General features: G+C 42.2%; 2 protein-coding genes across 5 annotated transcripts in view; one reads left to right on the top strand and one right to left on the bottom strand.

Annotated features, from left to right (window-relative positions):
• Window positions 1-2,468, bottom strand: part of zgc:103759 (U8 snoRNA-decapping enzyme) — a 4,335-nt gene extending 1,867 nt beyond the window's left edge. The window contains exons 1-3 of one of the 3 annotated variants that reach the window (XM_031876578.1): window positions 2,378-2,468; window positions 2,083-2,214; window positions 1,970-2,010 (exon numbers count right to left, since the gene is read on the bottom strand). In XM_031876578.1, coding sequence (XP_031732438.1) covers window positions 1,970-2,010; window positions 2,083-2,214 — 173 coding nt within the window. In that variant the 5' untranslated portion in view covers window positions 2,378-2,468. Of the gene's footprint in view, window positions 1-1,969; window positions 2,284-2,377 lie in introns of those variants that run through there. The other 2 variants (XM_031876576.1, XM_031876577.1) reach the window with 2 other exon arrangements.
• Window positions 2,469-3,237: 769 nt separating this feature from the next.
• Window positions 3,238-12,760, top strand: gss (glutathione synthetase). Of its 2 annotated transcripts, XM_031876585.1 has the most exons (13): window positions 3,238-3,408; window positions 4,186-4,325; window positions 5,514-5,659; window positions 5,774-5,849; window positions 7,440-7,579; window positions 8,658-8,774; window positions 9,591-9,671; window positions 9,937-10,014; window positions 10,136-10,205; window positions 11,169-11,363; window positions 11,478-11,559; window positions 11,730-11,919; window positions 12,528-12,760. In XM_031876585.1, the coding sequence occupies exons 2-13, from the start codon at window positions 4,194-4,196 to the stop codon at window positions 12,649-12,651; spliced, it is 1,431 nt and encodes a 476-aa protein (XP_031732445.1). In that variant the 5' UTR covers window positions 3,238-3,408; window positions 4,186-4,193; the 3' UTR covers window positions 12,652-12,760. The 2 variants fall into 2 exon arrangements, with proteins under 2 accessions (XP_031732445.1, XP_031732446.1); XM_031876586.1 differs by lacking the exon at window positions 3,238-3,408 and having other exon boundaries at window positions 3,431-4,325.
• The last annotated feature ends 9,464 nt before the right edge of the window (window positions 12,761-22,224 follow it).

Below are 22,224 nucleotides of genomic sequence, written 5' to 3'. Positions count from 1 at the left end.
GGCTCAGGTTTATAGTTAGGGCTGGCTCAGGTTTATAGTTAGGACTGGCTCAGGTTTATAGTTAGGACTGGCTCAGGTTTGACTTGGTCCATCCCCTAGATAAGCTGCTATAGGCCTAGACTGCCGGAGGACTTCCTAGGATAAACTGAGATCCTCTCTCCTTCTGTATGAATTCATGTCCTATTAATGCAAATTCCTAACTAATCACATGTCGCATATGTACAGATTGTAAAGCCCTCTGAGGCAAATTTGTGATTTTGGGCTATACAAAATAAAATCAATTGGTCTCAATCTCTCGTTTCAAGTCTTCTTCAATACAGCATGATGTTCATTTAGTAAATTATGGTCCATGTAGATTAAAATAGACCATAAAGCAGTATACGGCGCCACTACGTCACTTCTCCGCATTCCAAATATGGTAACTTCCATTCATCGGTTGCAAAAAACAACAACATGGCAACAGTCGTATTCCAAGATGGCAACGGCCAAATCGGCGAACCCGAGGCTTCAAAACATTAGTCCACAAACCAATGGGTGACGTCACGATGACTACGTCCACTTCTTACATACAGTCTATGGTTACACTGGAACATCCTTTACCAAAGGAAAGGGGATGCTGTCCCACAATTCCTTGCCGCAGCAACAATTAAAGTAACACACCATTTGGCAATCAATAACATCCGCAATCAATAATGATTGAGGTCCTTGAGGTCAAGGAGAAGTGGTTAGGACATAGGAATACATTTTTTTTGGACTATTTGACCGACCACAGCCCGCCGTCTTCTTCTTCTGTTGAGTTTTATATTGTTGGCTTCCATACAAGAAGAATTATATTACCGCCATCTTCCAACTTCGGAAAATGTCCCTGAAAGGTTAACCCAGTAATTAACTGGGAACTATGTGTGAAATGAGTGCTGCGCTGTGTCCTGATGATGTCCTGAAGCAGGTTTCCAGTATGCAGTGTGTAGTGAGTCTACAGCCATGCTAACAGCTCTAGGAGTTTGTAATTAGGCACAATGGTGCTTTGAACTAAATGCTATCATCAGCATGCTAATATGCTAATAACGCTTACAATTTAACAGGCTGATGTTTAGCAGGCATAATATTTTACCATGTTCATCGCCTTAGTTTAGCCTGTTAGCATGCTAACATTTGCCCTAACATAGTGCTTCAGAAATGAGTCAGCATCTCTTTTTTCCTCGTCTCTCAGAGATTTTAACATTTTGTTCCGAGATATGAAATATGTCAGTAAATAGACCCCTCTTGTGAGTCACCGATGTCTAAACCAAATTTCAACATGATCCATCCATTACATATTAAGCACTTTGCTGTGTATTTGGGATGTTTTACTGGAGGTGAAGTTCCAAATGCGCAGTTTGATTAACACGCATTGGAGCACGTATTGTATACTTTCCTGTAAGTATAAAACGGTTAACTGCAAAGATTTTCTTCTATACTAACTGCAAACACAGTATATTTATAATTAGTACATGTAATATACTGTATATAATACGTAGTGCATGTAAACTGGGATAGTGCTGCTCCTGACTATTCATTTGCATATGTCGTCATGTTTTTTTTCTCCAGACTTTTCTTCTCGCCGCGTTACATAATTTCACAGTGTTGGCGAATTTCTGGCAGAGACTACGTAAATCACAGACACAAAAGGCACCAGTGATTTATATTGAGCTGCATACTAATAAAGCAGTATGTGCCTGGCAGTTACAGTTCTTTTTAGTGTACTTTTTTATAGCAAGATAAAGGCATCTTACAGAAGAACCTGTCAAGTTCAGTTCATCCTTGTTGTTTGAGTGCTCCAGTGAAAATGGGTGAGTGTTTGTTCTGCGATGCGCAGGTTTATATCTTTTGACGGGCTGATTCTCTGAAGAAAGGGAGAGACTACGAAACCTGCGCTAAATGTACCTGTGCTCATAAAAGGATTTTTTCCCTTTTTTTTTTAAAGACTCACCCTCCAGGGAAACCCAGCAGACCGTCAAAGCGCATCTGCATCTGTGGGAAGTGACAAAAGCTGTTATACACACACACGCACACACACAAACACAAACAGTGACTCTTCCTCACCAGTATGATGTGTCGGATGGGGATGCTCCCAAACAGCAGAGTTTTTGTGTCACAGTAAAGCATCACGTGGCAGGCGTGCCTGCAGCCTGGACACGCCAACGCCTCGGCCCTCGACAGGTGTCTGCTCGCCATCTACGAGCACACAGACAAACAGTGCAAATTTTCACAGTCACACAGTTCAGTGCTTGCTGATCCCTCTGCCACCTTGTCATGTGCTGCCAATGTGACATCCCTCCAGATATACTCTTTGTTTATTTCTCCCCCCCACACCCCCTCATATGCTGAGCTGACAGACCTGACTGAAGCCTAGCTTGAAGGGCCTATGCAGCTTGTATGCATTAAAGCTTATGGACGGTTATGCTGAACCAGGAAGCTTACAGGAAGAGCTGTGACTTGTATTAATAACGCTAAAGCTCCCTCTGCTGGTGTGGAGTGTGCTGACAACAAGGGGAATCCCTGCCCTGCTCTCAACTCTTTTCATTGGCATTTGCAATATATTATCCTATTGCATACGTTTTTTTTTTTTTTTACAATAATTCATGTATTTACTACATACATTTCCATTTATTTCCATATATATCCTCTTTATGTGGACTTGATGGTGAAACTACACTTGTTTCTGATCTTGTCCTTATAGTTATTTTTCTTGGGGAAATTTGCCAGAGAGCCTAAATATTTTTTCAAACTTTTCTCTTCATTATTTTCACGTTTTTTTTTTTTATTGTTTTTAAAAGTATGTTATGAATCTCTTTATCACCTTATGAGCCACGCACATTACCTGACACATAAATGCCCAAGGAACTTTTCAAGTAAATGTAGGCTTCCTTGGGTACTTCTCAAGTCTCTTAATTGCATCCCCGTTTCCCTCACTTGGGTCCTTTCCTTGCGTCTAGTCCCTCCCAGGGATGCATGGAGGAAACCATGCGAGGAGCGAGGAAACGATAATTAAGAGACTTGAGAAGTACCCCTTGTCTCTTCTCAGGTGAACGTAAGTCTAAATAAATGCAGTCTCATTCTTCAGTCAGCATTTAGAGCCCAGCACGTTCAGTTTCAGGGGGTGGACCGGACGTCAACCTTTTGTGTGACGTTCTGAGCACTGATTGGCTGAACAAAGTCTGACTAGCCAATAGCAGGCAACCTTCCTGACAAATCAACACCGGAGGCTAGCGTATGTATGGGATTTAGTAGATTTGGACATCATACATTACAGGCGGCTATGTTATAGCACAACAGAGTACAGTGCACTGTAAAATGTGATATTATCTGGTTAACACAGACCTACACGGAAGGCGACACACGGACTGGAGGCAGCTGCTAAGCGTGAAGGTAAATAATGTTAACTACCGACTACCGTCCACAAATTTATAGCTAACGGTATTCAACCATAATTATGCCATATGTTCAATTTATTACGTTAACCTCCTGGTTAGTGAAGCTGTAGTTTCGAGCGTTCTCTTTATAGTAACACGGACCTAAAACAGGAGTTACACCGGAAGCGACTTCATGCACCGGTTTATATTAGTGTGTTAAATAACCAACATTTTCTAAATTGTAATTCTGTCAAATGTCCTATTTATTTACCATTTGTTTATGTACACATATGTTTATAGCTTATTCTGTCTATGTGTAACGTCAAAGCAAAAAAAGGTAAACTCCTGTGCTGGATTAGTGCTACTGGCTGCTACACAGCAACAACTAACTATAATGCTAACTTATTATTTCTGTGTGTCTATATATGTATGTGTGCCTATATACATATTCATATATATGTGTGTGTGTGTGTGTGTGTGTGTATATATACGTACACATACGGTCATATTGTTATGCATAAGTTATTATTGTTGTTGTTATTATGATTTTAGTTACAGTAGTTGTAGTATTGCCCATATCATTTTAAACATGTATATTACAAACACATACAGGTTAATTTACTGACATATTCTGTAATCTAAAACAAAAAGGTATCCTCGCAAGCATAACTCAGAATACAGATGTGGACCCTGTTATGTTTCCAGAATTGACTGGCAAGTGTCAAAATTCGCAGACTCGTGCCAAGCAGCACTTCTAATGATGTCCTTAATGTGCTGCGATGTCATATTTCAGCAATCAGAATGGCCCAGGGGATACCAGACGAGATCATGATGGATGGTGCGCTGATAGAGGACTTGGCAGAGGTGGCAAAAGATGAAGCACTTCTGCAGGGCGTCCTCATGAGGATCCAAGAGTCCTCCAACTCGTCGGAGGTAGGAAGTGAAAAACACACATTTCTTTAGTTGATCTGCACAGATTATTATGATATACTGTACATAACACATTATAGAATACTAGCGTTGCCCAGCATTAGAGCTTGGGTCTAGGGTGCATTTGCAAACACTTTTCATGTAATGTGAGTAAATAATAAGAAGTTCAGTGACACATACATATGCATGCTTTTGAATTGGTTCGTCCCTCATCTTGGACAGAACACTTACAAAACCCAGATATCCTTTTGACCCCTACTGAAGGTGAATCAGAGAGCTGACCCGTGTGTTGGAAAGTCATTTACAACCACCTTAGATATCATTTGTTAACACTCAACTACTAGATTAGGCAATAGAACCATTGTGAAGAAGCTGCATTCCTCTGGTAGCGATAAACACCGCGTAACTCTTAAACCCTCCAGTTTCTCTGCCAAATTTGCTGTCAGCTCAACATAAAGGCTGCAGGAACACGAGGTTTATTACACAGAGAGCGCAACGAGTGTCAACGATATGCACAAAGAGGTTACCTGTAACAGCAGCAATCTAGCAAACACAGGGAGTCGTTGCAGCGATTATTCGGGTATCAGATAAGTCGATAATGTATGTTTTTTTGTAGGGGGAGAAAAAACAACTTGTGCAACCACAATAGTTATAAGACCAGCACTCCGTCTATGCAGACTGCATGGATTAATGGATCATTATCCAGCAAAATGCTTTAGACGCACTGTCCATTTAGCAGCAAAATCATTTCTAGCACTGTGAATACACAACAGGCAGTTGAGCAGTTATGTGTGAGGCCATTGCTCAATAAAAGATGCGTCTTTGCTTTGTCAGTCCTTGCATTTCTAAAACGTCTATTTCTAGAACGAATCGATATGAACATGTATTTGTGTGGTGTGACACAGCGAGCCTTGGCCGCTAAGAGAGGACATGATTCCACACCAGCGGGCTGTTAAGCCTTTGCTGTGACAACAGGCGCGTTCAATGGGAAGTCATGTCAGCAATTTATGCGGCTTCAGGGAACGGGATTAGTGGCAGATCTGTATCGCGCCGCTGTCTGAGGTCACGGGGGTCTTTAGCCCAAGTGCTTGTTTTCATTCCTCGCATGCCAATGCCGCTTCCATCGCTTGCGTTCAGTGATGAATGGTCTTTGGAAATCCGCATTCTTTTCTCACAACTTTTGCTTTTCAGCTGGTGACGTACGCTCCGTTCACGCTCTTCCCTACACCTGTGCCCAAGGCTGTGTTCCACCAGGCTCTGGCGGTGCAAACGCACTACAACACGCTGGTGGACAAGATCAGCCAGGATTCAGACTTTCTGCAAGAGGCTCTGGCTAGGTATGTGTGTGTGTGTAGTTTCAAGTAGCAGGCATAGCATGCAATTCAATACTTCTACTAAAGATCACCACAAGTGTTTCAGGGTTTTAACAGGGTGACATTCTTTGTTTTTAGCACCATTGAAGTGGACGATTTCACAGCAAGGTTGTTCAGGATCCACCAACAAATCCTAAAAGAAGGAAAGGCTCAGGTATGTCGGCCATTTTGAAAACGTCGTTTTGGGGTCGGAGGCCTTATCGTCTAGCCACAAAAACAGAAAAGAGTAATTTGTTTGCCTATTATAAAACAGGGGTATTCAATTAAAGTTCAGCGAGGTCCACTTCAAGAGAATTTCCTCGTGCACAGATCCGGAACATCACAATAATGTCTAACTTGCGCTATGATTTAGTCCCATATACTGTTTATTGAATTTCAGGTGTGAAGTGATGTCAACCAAAAAAAGCCATGATATTATATTTTTCTCATCTTCTAATAAGATACATTTGTGTGCAGGGACTTTATCTGTTGTTATTGAAGCCACTTGTTTCAGCTCCTCTCTGTTATCATCATTGTTGGACAGTGAATTCATGTGTTAGGATTCTGATCATATTGGGCTCTTAGGTTTATTATCTGTGACTTCATTTCAGATGTGAGTGGGTACATTTGCTCAAAAGAGTTGTGCTTTGTCTCGTAGTGGAGCTTCACATTAACGCTTTTAATAATCGTCACGGTCTCTGAACATGTGAGACACACTGGTTTTGAACTGCCCGTGGGAAGAATTAGCCTGTAACAGTCTGTCCAAGACTCTGGTCTCTCTGACCACATTTCTCTTTTTGGAGAACGCCATGTGAGATAACTCTGACTCGCGTAATTCTCCTACTCTTCATCTTCCCTCGTCTCTCCCCCGAGGAGTGGGGAAACTTGTCGGAATACAGATATTTGATTGGCTGAGCAGCATCATGCGATGTGATTTACAACCCATGTAATTGGTCGGTGTGTTTCCTGGGCCGCTAAACGAGTGCCGTAAAGGCTGGAAAAGCTGCGCCGTTAAAATAGAAGCGCTCTGTCAAAATATAATCATTTTCAATTATCAGTTGTTATTAGTTTTAGGTCCAGGGTCCGGATACAACGTTGTATCGGTCCAGTGACCCCTGTTATAAAACAATACTAGGAAATCACAGCATTTGACCATATTGCCCTATTAATTCAGCCAACAAGTTTTTCTTAAAGGAGGAGGAATAAGAGCGTCTCTGTCATGTCATCATTATAACGTTTGGCTAACTAACTAACTTTTTAGCTAGCTAGCTAGCAAACAATGTAATGTTTTGTTCAGGAATACAGAGCAGCAGAAGGTAAATGATGTTCCCCCTGTTTTATACCCCCCTCACAAGGTCCCGACAGCACGCAGATATATTTATTTGTAGCATTTAATCATTATTACACGCCATACAATCTTGCTAAAAACAAAATGAAACTCCCCAAGCTGTCCACCCGCGTAGCAGCGGCTGAGTAGTGGTCCTCGATGATTCTGCAATAACTGGCCACCAGAAATATGAAGCAGTTTGCCGCAGCAGAATGCGAGATTAGCCGTGGACAGACACAGAGGTGCACAGTCACTCACACACACAAATGAAAGCGATCGCATCATCCTCCGGGCGGAGACCACAACATGACGGGGCCAAATGGCACAAGTTTTGAGCCCCCACATGGCAGTCTGCGCTGAATGTTCACCAGTGTGCCTTCATCAATGCCTTTTAGTGATCCAAGTGGTTTGAGTCGGGATTCTTTGCCTTCTTTCCAGTCTGTTGTGTTGGGTCTCAATCGGTCCGACTACATGCTGGACCAGGGGGAGGACGGGTCGTCGTCTCTGAAGCAGATAGAAATCAACACCATTGCTGCCAGTTTCGGAGGTCTCTCATCACGCACGCCAGATGTTCACCGGTAAGACAGTCATTATCCTATAGATTGTGCTTTTATTTATTTAGTGAGGGTTTTTAAAGTGTGATTAATAGGGGTGGGAATCACCAGAGGTCCCGCGATACGATATTATCACGATACTTAGGTCACGATACTGCGATATTATCACGATACTGCGATATTCTGAGTATTGCGATAACATAGGCCTATATTGCGATTTATTACTTTTTTCAACTTCAAATTATGTCCCCAAAGGAAAACTGTGTCAACATGTTTTATCTAATAAGATAACGTTTTCAGTCTGTTCATCTCACTTCAATTATTTTTATTGCAGCAAAATAGGATTGTCAAGCAGACAGACTGACCAACAATGTCATAAATGTTGCATGAACCTGACAAACTGAACTGTTTGTATTACTACATAGTCCAACTTAACTGAATGCAAACGTGTGGACTCAGTATATGAACTATAACCTATATACAGTAAGTAGGATATAAGAGTTATATAACTCAGTATAACTTGCGATGCGTGGACGTCAAGGGCAGAGAGCCAGTTATGCGCTGCACTCTCCCCATGAGCCTGGCTACTGTTGGCAGATTTAACCCCGTTGTGAGGCCAGATGTCTCTCTTTGTTTTGACCAACTTCCTACCAATCACACTGACCCGGGACCTTTGCTGACCTCACAAGAAAATAACTCAGCACCATCTAGTGGACTGAAAAAGTAATTGATTTGATTTTTCTAAAAAAAATAAAAAATAAAAAAAATAAAATAAAATAAATAAATTAATAGTTTATATAATAAAAGATCGATACTTGGCGTCCGTGTATCGATACAATATCGCCACGCAAAATATCGCGATACTATGCTGTATCGATTTTTTCCCCCACCCCTAGTGTTTAAGATAATAAGTTGAGTGGGGCGACATTTTTTAAAATCTTTCTTTATAGCTGGTGATGAAAAAACTTGTTTTTTCATGCTAAATGGGTCAACTACCTGAGTTCAACAGTCGCCCCGGGCAGTCAGATTTGTTTATAGATCCCCTCCACTCAAAAGTGTGTTTTTCACATTATCATAAGTATTTTTTCATCTTGCCCGACAGACACGTCCTTAAGGTGGCTGGTAAACTGGAGGAGAGCCAACGGATCCCAGACAACAACCCTGCCTCTGGTCTAGCCGGCGCTGTTGCCAAAGCCTGGGAGCTCTATGGATCAGAGAGGTAGGAATTCAGTACATCCACTCGACTCTACTCTGCAAAACGACCTGTCCTTGCCATATGGATGTCATGACTTTACTCACTCACTGTTCCATCTACTCATCCTGAGGTCAAGTGCTGGATGAATCAATTCACCTCACAAAGAATCTCAAGTAAACACAGCTTTCTGGTGGAATATAAAAGCTCTGCTCCTTAAATACCAGCTGTATCACAGCAATACCTTCAACTAATAGGAGATCAAGTCTGTCTGGAAGACCTGTGCTCATGTTGGTAGACCAATACTCTGCATTGTGTATTTGAAAGCATAGGCATAGAGGTACAAGAGTTGTTCCGATACCAGTATCAGAAATGCCTCCTATACGTCCTACAGCTAGTTAGCGTTAGCTATTAGCAGCCGATGGGCAGCACAGAGCTAACAGCTAACATTAACGGAGGTGGCATTGAGTTACATGATGGTGCGTTCAAGCAAAGGTCAATTATCATTATATGGTTAAATGTAATCTTGTAAACTGCAGTTTTGCTGAGAAACTTGGAATAAATTCTGTTGTTTGAAGGAATAGTTTTCACAGCCAACAGAGGTAATTGTGACCCGTTGAACTTCTTTTTGTTTTTAATGCACTGGTATTGGATCGATTTTCAGTATTGGAAAATATACATGTACAGGTACTTCTTCATTACCTAATAACATAAGGTCCATATGCCGCTATTGGTAGAAAGCAGTCGATCAAAAACAATTGCCGGGGAGATTCGTGGACTAGTAACCAAATGTCCAGAATAATGTGTACAGGTAGCAGTGAGAGCAACCGTTTGTCATTACAGAGCAGCCGTCATGTTCTTGGTGGAGGAGAGCCAAAGGAACATCTTTGATCATCGATACATAGAGAGCGAACTGTGGAAGAGGTATGTGCGAGTAAACCGGAGCTGTTTATGAAGCAGTAAGCCATTCCCCAATGGCTTTAGGCAACCATATGTTTGATGTGTAAATGCTGCAAACCTGACAAACGGGAATATGTGGATTCACTTTTGGTGTCCGTTATTGTGTAATGCCTCTGTTTGCAATTTTAATCATCCTGGATTGAAGTGCACATTCATGTAGTTGGCACATATTTGGTGTGAAAAGCGGTGCTTTTTATGTAACCGGCACACTATTGTGGATGTGTTTCAGGAACATTCCCACCATAAGAAAGCGCTTCGACCATGTTAGTAAAACAGGGTCCCTTGATCAGGACAAGAAGCTATTTGTGTAAGTCTGTTTCTGTCCATTCAGTCTGAATGAATACATGGTATACAATGGAATATTCATACATTATTTGATTAGATAGAATTATGACAAATTATACATCATCATATTCCTCTCTTTTCAGTGACGGCCACGAGGTGGCAGTGGTGTACTTCAGGAATGGCTACATGCCTCAGAACTACATTTCCGAACAGGTCCTCCCTTTTAAATCTTGAATACAAGTTCTTGTAGTTTTACTTACTGACTTTGTGAAGTGCATTCAAGATGGAAAATTATGATTAATGCAGACACCGCCACCTTTAGGAGTTCCATTAGGAAAGGACATTGAGGAGGAAAAAACTGACTGCTTGCAGGTTTGCCTAAGAGACGGACACAACTTTATTTCCACAATTTAGACAATTTATGTCCAGTGTGGCAGAATACTCAATTCTCTCATTAGGCTATAATAGGATTTAAAGGGACAGTGTGTCGGATATATTGGCAGAAATTGAATATAATGTACAATGTTTTCATGTGTATAATCACCTTATTTTGCCGTCACCGTCTTGAATTACGACCGTCACCATGTTGTTTTTCACAACGAATGACCAGAAGTTACCATATTTTGAATGAGAAGGAGTGACAATGACCTGTCAATCACAGTAAGCCCGCCCTAAAGCATAGTCAACTTGCATTCTCTCTACTGACCAGCAGGGGGCAACTCCTCTGGTTGCCAAAAGAAGTCTGATTGTATAGAAGTCTATGAGAAAATGACTCTACTTCTCTCTTGACATGAGTTTATGGTCTCAATCTCTAGTTTCAAGTCTTCTTCAATACAGCATGATGTTCATTTAGTGAATGATGGTCCATTTAGAGTCAAACAGACCATAAAGCAGAGTATGCTTTAGGGCGGGGCTTACTGTGATTGACAGGTCGCTTCCCTACCAGAGCCGTATACGGCGTCTCTACGTCACTCCTCCATATTCCAAATATGGTAACTTCTGTTCATTGGCTGCAAAAAAAAACAACATGGCTACGGCCGTATTCCAAGATGGCGACGGCAAACTCGCTGAACTCAAGGCTTCATAACAGCATTCCACAAACCAATGTGTGACGTCACCTCATCAGAATTCTCGCCAGTAAGGAGAGTAAAACATTTTGTGTTTTTTGAATTGTAGACCTGGGACGCTCGTCTCCTGATGGAGCGCTCTCTGGCCGTGAAATGTCCAGATATCAGCACTCACCTGGCTGGAACCAAGAAGGTCCAGCAGGTGCTCGCCAGACCCGGAGTCCTGGAGCGGTTCTTCCCCGACCAGCCCCGAGTAGTCGAGCAGATCAGAGCGACGTTCGCTGGCCTCTACACTCTAGACATGGTGAGAAAATAACACGTTTACACATTCACATTCATGTTCAAGGAGCAGGGAAGTTGATTGTTTAGTTTTACTTCATGAAGGTAGAATGACTTTGTTCTTTGTCGTCGTCTTTAGGGACCAGAGGGTGACAAAACGGTAGCAATGGCTTTGGCAGCACCGGACCGGTTTGTCCTGAAGCCCCAGCGAGAAGGAGGAGGTACAATGCAATAAACAGAAAAAAAAATCTTAACCAATGATTCCCCCCCATGCAGCAAAATCACCCAAAAATTCCACATTGGCCGCCATTTCTTGAACCAGGAGAGTTTGAAATGACACGGCTGTATTTGCAGCACGCGAACAGTTTCTTACCCGTCATCGTCTTTCCAGGGAACAACATCTATGGATCGGAGATCTGCCGGGTCCTGCAGGCAGCGAAGGGGACCACGGAGAGGACGGCCTACATTCTGATGGACAAAATCCACCCCGCCCCAGTACAGAACTACCTCCTGAGACGAGACGCCCCTCTCAAAATCAGTAACTGTCTCAGTGAGCTGGGAGTGTTTGGAGCATATGTCAGGTGTGTGTGATCACTATTTCATTGGCACAGAATGCTTCTTGTGTAATGGGAAAGATGGGATCTCTAGCTTAACGTTTTTTGTACTTTTTTGAATTCATGCAAGTAATTCGCATGTCGATATATTTTTTTCAAATTGTTGTTTTTGTCATTATCACTTTAACACAGAGCACTAATATCACACGGCCAAAAAGAGACGTCATTTATTTTCTTTTTGCACAGCAAGTAAAGGTACCAACCAATCTCGTAGTGTGGAACGTACACTGTGGTGTACAACAACAGAGAGGCTCTGTAGCTATAACATGAAGGCCAGCGCGTCGTGCACGAAGCAAGTGGTCGCGACGCTAGGTTGTTCACCTCTGAACTTTTGTAACTTGGCATGCGTGGTGTGCGATCATTAGTCTCTGTCATGTCACTCATAGGGTTCCGAAGAGCCAAACTGAAGCTCTTCTCCGCTGCCCCCTAGTGGCCAAAAACAAGCAGACGTTGCAGTTTTACCACAACTTCAGTTTACATTTAAGACATAAAAACCAAGAGAGTGGACACTTTCAACCCTGCCGAGTTAACGCCAAACTCTCTCTGATCGGCCACCTCTGTTTGTTTCCTCACAGGCGAGGTAAAGACACGTTGATGAACGAGTGCGCGGGCCATCTGCTGAGGACCAAGAGTTCCGAGCACTTGGACGGAGGCGTGGCAGCGGGAGTGGCCGTGCTCGACAACCCTCTCCTCGTCTGAGAACTCGCTCCTTTCCAACAACTAAATGTACAAGTAGACTGAAGCCGGTATCTCTCACTTTTGATATTTTGATAGAAAGCCTCACTGTCGCTCTTTTAGCGACATGGTGGCTTTTCTTTCCTGGACCAGTCTTTCTTGTACTGCTGCAGCCTGTTTCTTCACTTTGACTGTTTGAGCTTTTTGCAGAGCAGGTTTGCCCTGGATGTATGAAGTGTGCACAGCTCTTGACAAATAAGAAACAATGATGGCAAAAAGTAGAAGGGTGAAGCCAAGGGTGAATGGGAGATAACGGGTGTCTTGACTGCTTGAGGTTTGGAAAAGAAGAGAAAAAAAAACTCTTTTTGCTGTTCAACCGATTGCCCTTATTATCACTTGAACTATGCCGAGTGCTGCTTGTTTTTACGATTGAGACGAGCAACTAATAAAAGATGTGCACCGTACTTACAGATTCTGTGACATTTTGCTACGTAGCCCAATAGTTCTCAGGAGCTTTGTCTGTACTGTAAATGATTTCCCTCTCCACATTTATCAACGCGGTAGATCCAGTGATGCATGTTTGAACAGCGGTGAAGCCAGTCCATTTAACTCAAAAACTCTCTTGAAATATGAAGGGACAATATATTCACATGCGCAGAATGTAATAGTAATGCGACTACTATTACCACATATAATTCTTCTAAGGATAAGAAAAATGTATTTATTTTTATAGAAATACAGCTAAAAGTGCTATAAGTCGAGGGGAAACAACTACATCACCAACTACAAACATACATTTTGAGTTTTTTGGCTATTTTTCTTCCATAACATCTTCTTTCAGACTAGTGGAAAGGAAACATCCAAAATACACATTTATATTTCATTTTACTACTTTGTTTATTTGCGTCTGTAGATTTCTTCTAAATTCACCAAAGGTTACCATTAGATAATGCCTGATTTGCATATTTAAACATAACGTTTCAGAAAACCTGTAATACAAATAATAAATGTCTTATTGTAAGTAATTCACTGGGGAAGTTCTATGGTGGTATCTAGTATTTTCTTTTTACCTTTTTCACCTGTAGTGTCTTCAAATGTGTGTCATTTTACGATAAATATCTTTACAATGAGTTGTTTTCTCCACTCCACTACCTCTTACATTCACCAAACTTTACAGTTTCATTCATATATATATATTCTGAAGATTTGTACAGAGGGGTTTGTTCATATTAAGGATTAAATCATTAATATTTTACTTTCATTTCTTTTTGTTTAATGCCCAGAACGTAAGGGTTCTTTCTGTGTTTCCCTTTACTTCCACTCATCTTGACTGCTCACCCCGGATACAAGTGGCATTTCCAACTTGAATCACAGTGGTGTTTTCCTGTGCTGTTCATTTCTTTTGCACTTTGCTCCCCGGGGGCCCATCGGGGTGACAAAAGCCTTTCTCCAGCTGCTGAGCTCAAAAGAGTCTGCTTTTCCAACATGATTATTTGGCCCCCACATGAGACCCCCAAATTGTCTGAGGTCGGGGGTGAAACGCACATATCGGTATGACTCAAAACAGAAAAAGTGTGTACCGGCAGGTATCGGCCATCTCCTGCTACTTATTCCTATTGATTTATTATTTCTTTGAGTGTGTTTTACTGTGCCAGTCATAATCAGTTTTATTGTTATATTATATTGGGCTATGCGTCTTCTATATAGATTTCATTTATTGGCATTATGCAACACAGGGTTGAGCAACAAAATAGCCCATTTGCTACACAAGTAAAAAAAAATATGACAAAGAAAAAAAAATAGTAGTGCTTTCCTGTGCATTTTTATTTAAAATTTGCATCAAGAGGAACGCAAACAGCAGTAACGAAACAATTTTCCCTGCAATATTGCTGACATTGTACTTAGTTGTAATTACTTTATACAGGATGCTGTCATTTCCAATGAAGAGAAAACCACAACAAGAAAAAAGTTCTGCAACACAAATGTATTTATTGCTGGGACTTTTTGCTTTTCTCTGAAATAGTTTGACCCCTTTAAGCCTCAGGCAGTTATTTAAACCAAACCTTCTGAGAAGTTTGAAGCGGAACTCACTCTTTATAGGAACTGCTAACGACTCACAGACATCTGAAACATGATTTAAGGAGCCCCAAGTAGACACCGCTTTATTGTGAGGGGTCACAAGCCACGGAGGCTGGGAATCACTGGTTTAATCTCGACGATGCATTATGTTTTATAACACGATCACACATTTTTAATGTAAAATCTTCATCTGAAAACTAACTAGCAGCCAGATAATAAATAATATAATGAATAAATATATCAGATATGTGGTGGAGTAAAACATACAATATTTGAACAGCTATTCAATGTGGTGGAATAGAAGTACAAAGTAGAATAACATGGAGGTAATGTACATGCAATTCATGTTACACATGTTCATGTAAATTACATCTAACTTCTTTTTTCTTATCAAAATGAAGCAGCTTGCAGTACCAGAATCCAAACACTGGGAGGCGGTAAAACCAAAGGCATGTGCGATCATACAGTTAAAAACACAACAGCTGATCTGCAGAGTTCATATGAGGTAACCAAGGCAAAAAAATTCAGTGAGTGGTGTGTGTGTCGGCGGTACATGCACAGACTTTGAGATACATCAGTGCAAGAAGGAGGGACAGAGCCACAGTTCCCCATACACCTCACTAACAACCATATTTTCAACTTGCCTTTTTTTGACTTAAACCTTATTGCTCCGAAGACTTTGCACGTATAATGTGACACGATGAGTGACAGTGGTAAAAGAAATGCTTATACCCTTTACGGGCTGGACAATGAGGTTCAGTTTAGGAAACGATTAAGGTTTCAGAAGAACTATGGAAGTGGCATTACAGACATGTGTTGACTTCTGGTTTCACACAGGACATGAACAGCAGTCACCTGGGTGAAAGTCCTGTGATTGTTGGACCTAACCATCCACCTCCACCTACACGGCCGTGGTGACACTTGTCTTCTGTTGTGATGGGATGAGCCAGGTCGGATCTGTGTCCGCATATATGTATCCACGCTTTACACTTCAATGTGTCCTGCATGATCGGATAGTGATGAGATATACTGTATATTTTTACCACTCTTTCTCCCTGCAGTTTGAGTCGACTTCTTTTATTGAAGAACAGCCTCTAAAAAGCACAGCTAATTCTGTGATAAACACATTTTTCCTCCGGTATTTATGCTGCATGTTACTAAAACTTAATCCACACCCTTTAGCCAATCAGCATCATCCATTGCAATCATGAAATGTACACCTATTCTCGCTTACATAACATCCAAAATACTGTACAATTCAGACTCAAACACTACCATTCATTTGAAATAAAGTATTCCTCTTATTTTTTGTTCACCTCCTGTTTTTGTTCCTTCTTGGTGATTAGAACTCTTTGGTGCTGACTTGCAAGAGTGACACATTCCAGTGGGTGGCCCAGGGTCATTGAACAGAGACAGGGGTTCATTGTCAGCCACGACCGTCAGCACCAGAGAATCTCCCACAGGAACTGCCAGAGCAGCTAAAGAAAAACACCTCTGTGTTTTGTTCCCCGAAGCTGTCGTCCCGCCGAGAGGGTGAATGTGAGGCTACGCATGTGAAGTTTGGCAATTAGCCTAGTTTACATTTTTTAAATACGGATCGCCTCAATCATTTTCCTATGGAAAGTCACATGATTATCATGCGGTGTTGAAACCAATAACCACTTGAGTGTCTCTCATCACAGTTTACTTTAAAGGGGAACACCACCTAAATCAAGAATCCCAATATATAACATCCATGGCCGAGGAAAGCAGCTTGTTTTTGAGTCAGTAGCATTCTATAACAAAATGATATGCTTATTCTACACAAACTATTAATAAAGCATTCAAAAAAGATATATTAAATGAATAGTTTCTTATTTTCGTTGGTGTTTTTGTCATACACAGATATGCAATGATGATTGCTGCGTAATATACTGTATGTCTTGCTTTAATACAATGTCAATGATATTCGATTATGTGACAAGACAATGTGTGTGTGTGTGTGTGTGTGTGTGTGCTTGATAACTGCTAACTCACGAGGGTCCGTCATAATAGCGTGCACTGGGGCTCATCGTAACTACCCGACGCCACTGACATGATAGTATGAGTTTGTATATGCAAATCTTCAGCCAGTGTGGACAGTGGTGGTGAAACTAACTGAACTCAGTTCTTCCTTAATTTAACATCTCATTACATTTGTATGGTCAGTATTGAGCAGTTCAGCAGAAATTCTCTGGAACCAGCAAATCCCTCGTATCTTTTTTCTTGAAATCCCAGCTCCCACTGCTCATAATCCAGCTCCAGGCCAAACATTCGCAGTGTAATAAGCCAGTTACGTAAGCAATGGCGCACTTAGCCAGTGACCTCTCTCTCTCTCTCTCTCTCTCTCTTGCGAGTGTGAGTAGAGAGTGTGTGGATTAGAGTGTGCGTTGCAACGGGAAGAGAGTCAGGAAGTGGGTCATGGCAGGATGGAAATGGGTCACAGTCACCCTGCACTCCCTCGTCTCTGGCTCCGCAGAGACGAGGGTTGGGGGGGGCAGTGACGACAGAGAGATTTGGATATTTGTGTTTGTCGGCGTATTTAATCAAGGGCAGCTTCTTGTAAAATGCACGGGGTATGTATGTTTATTCATCCTCTGGATTTGAAAGGACGTGCAGGATTTTTTCTTTTTTCCCCACCACATGCGATACATCCCATGAACAAGAATAGTGGCTGAAACATGTTCCCCTTGGCTCTCATTGTGCCTCTGCTTTTTACATCCTCTATTGAGACCACAACTCCCAATTTCCTATTGTGTTAACAGTGTTTGTTTTCCTTCCCTGGATGCTCAAAATCAGTTTATCTTTATTAGCTTCCGTCCAGGAACATGCAGAATTACTGGCATCCCTCTCAAAGCTGTGCTGAATATAAGCCTCTCTCTACCGTGAGTCAAACAAACACTCGTGGAAGTGATCTTACCCTAATATTGAAAAGCGATAAAGGAAATCCTGCGCAAAAATAACCTTGTTTTTAGCCATGCTACAGGTGTGGCTGCAGGGATGCCGTCGTGTCAGTCAGTTGACCCGGTCAGTCCACCACTTTGGTACAGACAGAAATATCTCAGCACCCACTGGATGGCCTACCATTGCATTTAGCGCAGACATTCATGATCTCCAGAGGATGGATCCTATACCAACTGTGGCGATCCTCTGACTTTTCTTTACTTTTTTTTTTTTTTAGTGAAATACCTTGACAACCGTTGAATGGATTGCCATGACATTTGGTACAGACATTCACGAATTTGAAGAACTTTGAAGAACGCCTGAGTCCACCATCAGGTCCAAATTCTCAATGTCCAAAATACTTTATGACCAAACCCATTCAGAACTTCAAGAACCTAAAGCAAGTCCAGGTACCCTTGACTTAGCTCACGTTACATCTTAAAAACGGACAGTCCCATCAGCCTCAGCTGCACTTTGTGTTTAGTGCTAAATAGTCAAATGTGAGCATCCTAACGCGCCAAACTAAGACGGTGAACATAGTCCAGAATAACATGCTAACCATTAGGACGTCAGCATTGCCGTTGGGCTGCTAGCATGATTGTCGTCTTGAATTGTAAGGATCATCATTCACTGCACGCGCACAAACACTCAAACCTTGACCTTTCCGCATCCAAGGTCACATTCGCAGTGGCTGCGAAGCAAAAGATGACTACCTCATGATTCATGCTTCTGGGAAGGTTAGCACATTACAAAACGCTGGTTATTGGTTCATTATTTGGTTTTCACCTTTGACCCTGAAGCGTGGGAATCATTTGCAAATAATTACGCAAGACTTTGATTCACTTGAAAACAAGTACTTTTCCTTGGTAATCTGCTCGTGCTCTGGCAGATTAGACTGCTGTGTGGCAGCAGACTCTACTGAGTGCTGATTATGCTGTTCAGCTCAACCTCCCATCAGGATAAAGGTCTAAGTATATGACTTTTATATCCGACTATTTATCCCCACATGCGCTGTGTGTGTGTCTGCGCTCACTGTTCCTGGTGTCTGACAGTACAGTGTGCTCACATTCATATTTGTAGAATTAATACGGGTTTGAAGTTAATCATCACCCCCCCCTGCTCTGTCAATGCCGTGTGATGATGACATCCTGTCTGCTGTTGTGAATGGAGCCAGTAACGGTCAAGACAGTGACAGACAATTTCAACACATAGGAACTCCCATGTACATTCCAACTACAACACACACACACACACACACACACACACACACACACAAAGCTTTGTCCACCTGACTCGGCTCAGAGGAAGCAGAACATACACACAAACAGCCAGCAGGAAGAGTCAAGGTCAGTTCCTGTTTTTGTACCTTTTCGAAGTTCTTCATTACGATAAACTGCAGACCGCATAATCCCCAGTTTCCTCCGCTATTAATGACTTGATTAACAAACAGCCCAATGGAAAGTTCAGGCAGTAGAGTCAGGGGAGCTTTATGTAACTGATGGTCAGCGGCTACTGACAGGCTCTCCCTACGCAGCAGTTACCATCAGCCTGGCTGGAGCCGGAAAGCCTGCACTCACCAACAGTGCAAAAGCGGGAAAGTCACTGCATTCTTTTATTCACTGCTGGAAAATGAGCTGATAAAGGCGGGAACAAAAGGTGTTTAAAGCAGCTTGATCTCTGGGAGTGCTCATTAAATAGTGAGCGCGTACAATCAGAATATGTAGAGTCAGTGTTTAGAACACGAAGCCGGTAAAACCACGGCAAATTATTTGTTTGACTTTGGGGATTATAAATGTGTTAAAGAGATGCGACAGTGTGCAAAGTGCAACAACATTTTGAGAGTTGTGTTGAAGGGGAATTGCCAGTGTGTGAACCCATGCCGTACACTATTTGTTACATTATTTATTGTATTCCAGCCTGGTCTCACTCCCAGGGGGCAGTGGAGCCTCTGCGTGTTGATATCACCGTCCAAGGCACCCATCATCCACGTTATTATTAGACGCTCAGGGCAACCGACGTAGTAAGAAGAGCGACAAAGTCCGCTAATAGCGGTAGTGAGGGACAATGGATGGGTCGAACAAACACGGGACATTTGCCCGTTTGAATCCCAAAGTTAAGTTACTTGTACTGACGATGTCACGGGACGCGACCATAGACTGTATGTAAGCAGTGGACGTAGTCATCGTGATGTCATAGTTTGTTGAACTAATGCCGTCGCCATCTTGGAATCCAGCCGTCACCACGTTGTTGTTAAGTAATGCTTTGTGTTTTCCAGGTGACAGTCCTGGAGACCTATGATGAGGAAGATTTCAAAATGAACCAAATATGATGGGAAAGGCTGAAAAGAAATCCCCTGGTTTAGTAACTTATTTAAATGAAGTGGTTATTCTGCTATTGAAAGAAAAGAAAATATACCACTTCCTGTTGTTGAGGTCACATGATTCACCTTCCTGTTTACTCTCTAAAAAGCACATTATTTTTAGCACGCTAACTAGCTCACAATAGAATAATGTTTGCTATTTGAAGTTTAGATACTGACACCGTTTACATATATTGCTGTTCAGTCAGTGTAGCTGCAGTCCTGGTAATGCTCAAAGTCTTTTTTCTGCTGTTTCTTGATTGTTTTTTACATTATTTTTTCACAACCACACCAAAGCCTGCTTGAGATGTATTGTTTTTGTCTTTGTGTCTTTCCTTCACCACTTGGCCAAACCTAACAGGAACTATGACACTTAATGATTAAAAAAAGTCCTTTATGACTTCCACGCTTGCATTGTTCATCACACAATGACAGCAGAGCGAGTGATGATCCACTGCGACGCCGTCAAGAAATGCAGCGTATCATACCTGCTCGCTCACTAAGGGGTCGAAGCCCCTCAAGTCAGCACCGGAAAGAGCTTAAGCGTTACCACATCCGTGTTTTTTATTGACTTACCAGGAATGAGGAAGTGTGTGAAGCAACGTCTTTACGGGAAGGCAGTAGTGAGTGTGGGAGGGAGGGGCTAATGGTAATGCATATGGGCGAGGAGGTTATGACAAATATTCGTTGAGACAGACAGGAACGGATGAGTAGAAAGGCAAAGTTCAAAGGTGGAAACCTTTAATCACATCTCTCACCTGACTCTTTGTGCCCACCCAGCCTCTGAATTATCATTGTTGCTCTGTTACTACTTGCAACCTCTTGGCAAACCCGACAGTTGTGAAAGGAAATGTTCTACCAGAGTCTGATTATTCAAAGAGGGGAATTATTGTATCTTGGGGCAATGATACACTGTGTTCTCTTTCACAATGGTATGAACAAGTTGGCAAACTGTGTAGAAACATGATGCAGAGCGTGATTTACAGGTCAGTGACATGCACGTGATGACACCGCCTCGCTGATCCGTGCGCCAACGCTGTGTGCACGTGTGTGTTTACTGTAACATGGGAGGAAGCCTGCGTTGCATTGCAGTGAGTGTGTGTGATTGTTATCTTTAGGGCCCATATCTGGCATTGCTGTGTCTGTTTTCTCACTCGCTGACAGAGAGGGAGAGCAGGCTGACCTTTTCCCTTAAAGGACGTGGCAGCAACCGGCACCATGTGTAAGCCGGTGAGTCGGCCAATAGGAATGCGTCACCCCCCCCTCCCATCCTTGTGCAGGTTCTCACAGAGAGTTTCCTTTTCTAACTGTTGCTGCTAACCCATATTTATCTGCTTTAGTCTCATCTGGTAAAATCTTCCTTATAAATGGTCATAAAGGCTTTTCTTTTTTCTTTTCTATTGCTTGATTCTTGTGAAAAATCCTCCTTTTTAGAAGATTAGCCATCAGCCAATACCAAGAGGCACCTTTGGCCAACACACTCTGTGTACTCTACCTTTTTGAATTAACAACTCCTCTATGTTCATTAGGCACTTAACATAATCACTGACGAGAAATTTGAACCTGATCGACCTGGTCGAGCTGGTCTAAAGCCTGCTTGTCTGGCCACACAGCCACTTCCACTCCCTTAACATCTGGTCCAGCCTCATTCTGCAAGCAGGGAACCAAATACCAACCAAGACTTTTACTCCTGTTGAGGAGAACAGTTTTGATGATGCTGCTGAAACTCAGGGGAGCTCCAATGAGGAGTTCCGGTCTTGATTATTTAGGCAAACAGTTCAGCCAATGTGCAAGTGATACTACACATACTGCTAAGTTGTACTGCTTTATTTATTGTTTTTAAGAAATGTTTGACGTTTAGGGATAGTTAGAGAAAAAGATCAATACACTCTCATGTGACTTCCTGGTTCCCTGCTGGTTGTTTGTTCTTCGGACTGGCCAGACTAGACCTTTCCCTCTGCTCCCAGTCTTTGTGCCAAGCTAGGCTAATGGCTAAGCTAACAGCACAGACAGGAGAGTGCTATATATTCTCGCTCCATCCGGACACCTCTTCCTAACTGGACGCAATGCGAACGAGAGGACATCAGATTGATTCAGTTTTTGCAAAGTTTTGCACACCTGCTCCACCTCCGACCTTTTGTCAAAGTCTACGCTGACAGCAAATCAATATCTATAATCAATATTGTATATCAAGACAA

This window comes from Anarrhichthys ocellatus, unplaced genomic scaffold (genome assembly GCF_004355925.1).
Source record: "Anarrhichthys ocellatus isolate YVR2014 unplaced genomic scaffold, GSC_Weel_1.0 scaffold111, whole genome shotgun sequence".
Taxonomy (NCBI): Eukaryota; Metazoa; Chordata; class Actinopteri; order Perciformes; family Anarhichadidae; genus Anarrhichthys; species Anarrhichthys ocellatus.
The sequence above is the reverse complement of the archived record's forward strand: the minus strand, read 5'-3'. Positions and strand labels throughout refer to the sequence as shown.

What these genes read in the sequence shown, in the direction of transcription:
- gss (XM_031876585.1), top strand. Translation starts at nt 4,194, where the DNA reads ATGGCCCAGGGGATACCAGACGAGATCATGATGGATGGTGCGCTGATA. An exon ending in CGCACGCCAGATGTTCACCG is followed by an intron (nt 7,580 to 8,657) that starts GTAAGACAGTCA and finishes CTTGCCCGACAG; the next exon opens with ACACGTCCTTAAGGTGGCTG. An exon ending in CAGGACAAGAAGCTATTTGT is followed by an intron (nt 10,015 to 10,135) that starts GTAAGTCTGTTT and finishes CTCTCTTTTCAG; the next exon opens with TGACGGCCACGAGGTGGCAG.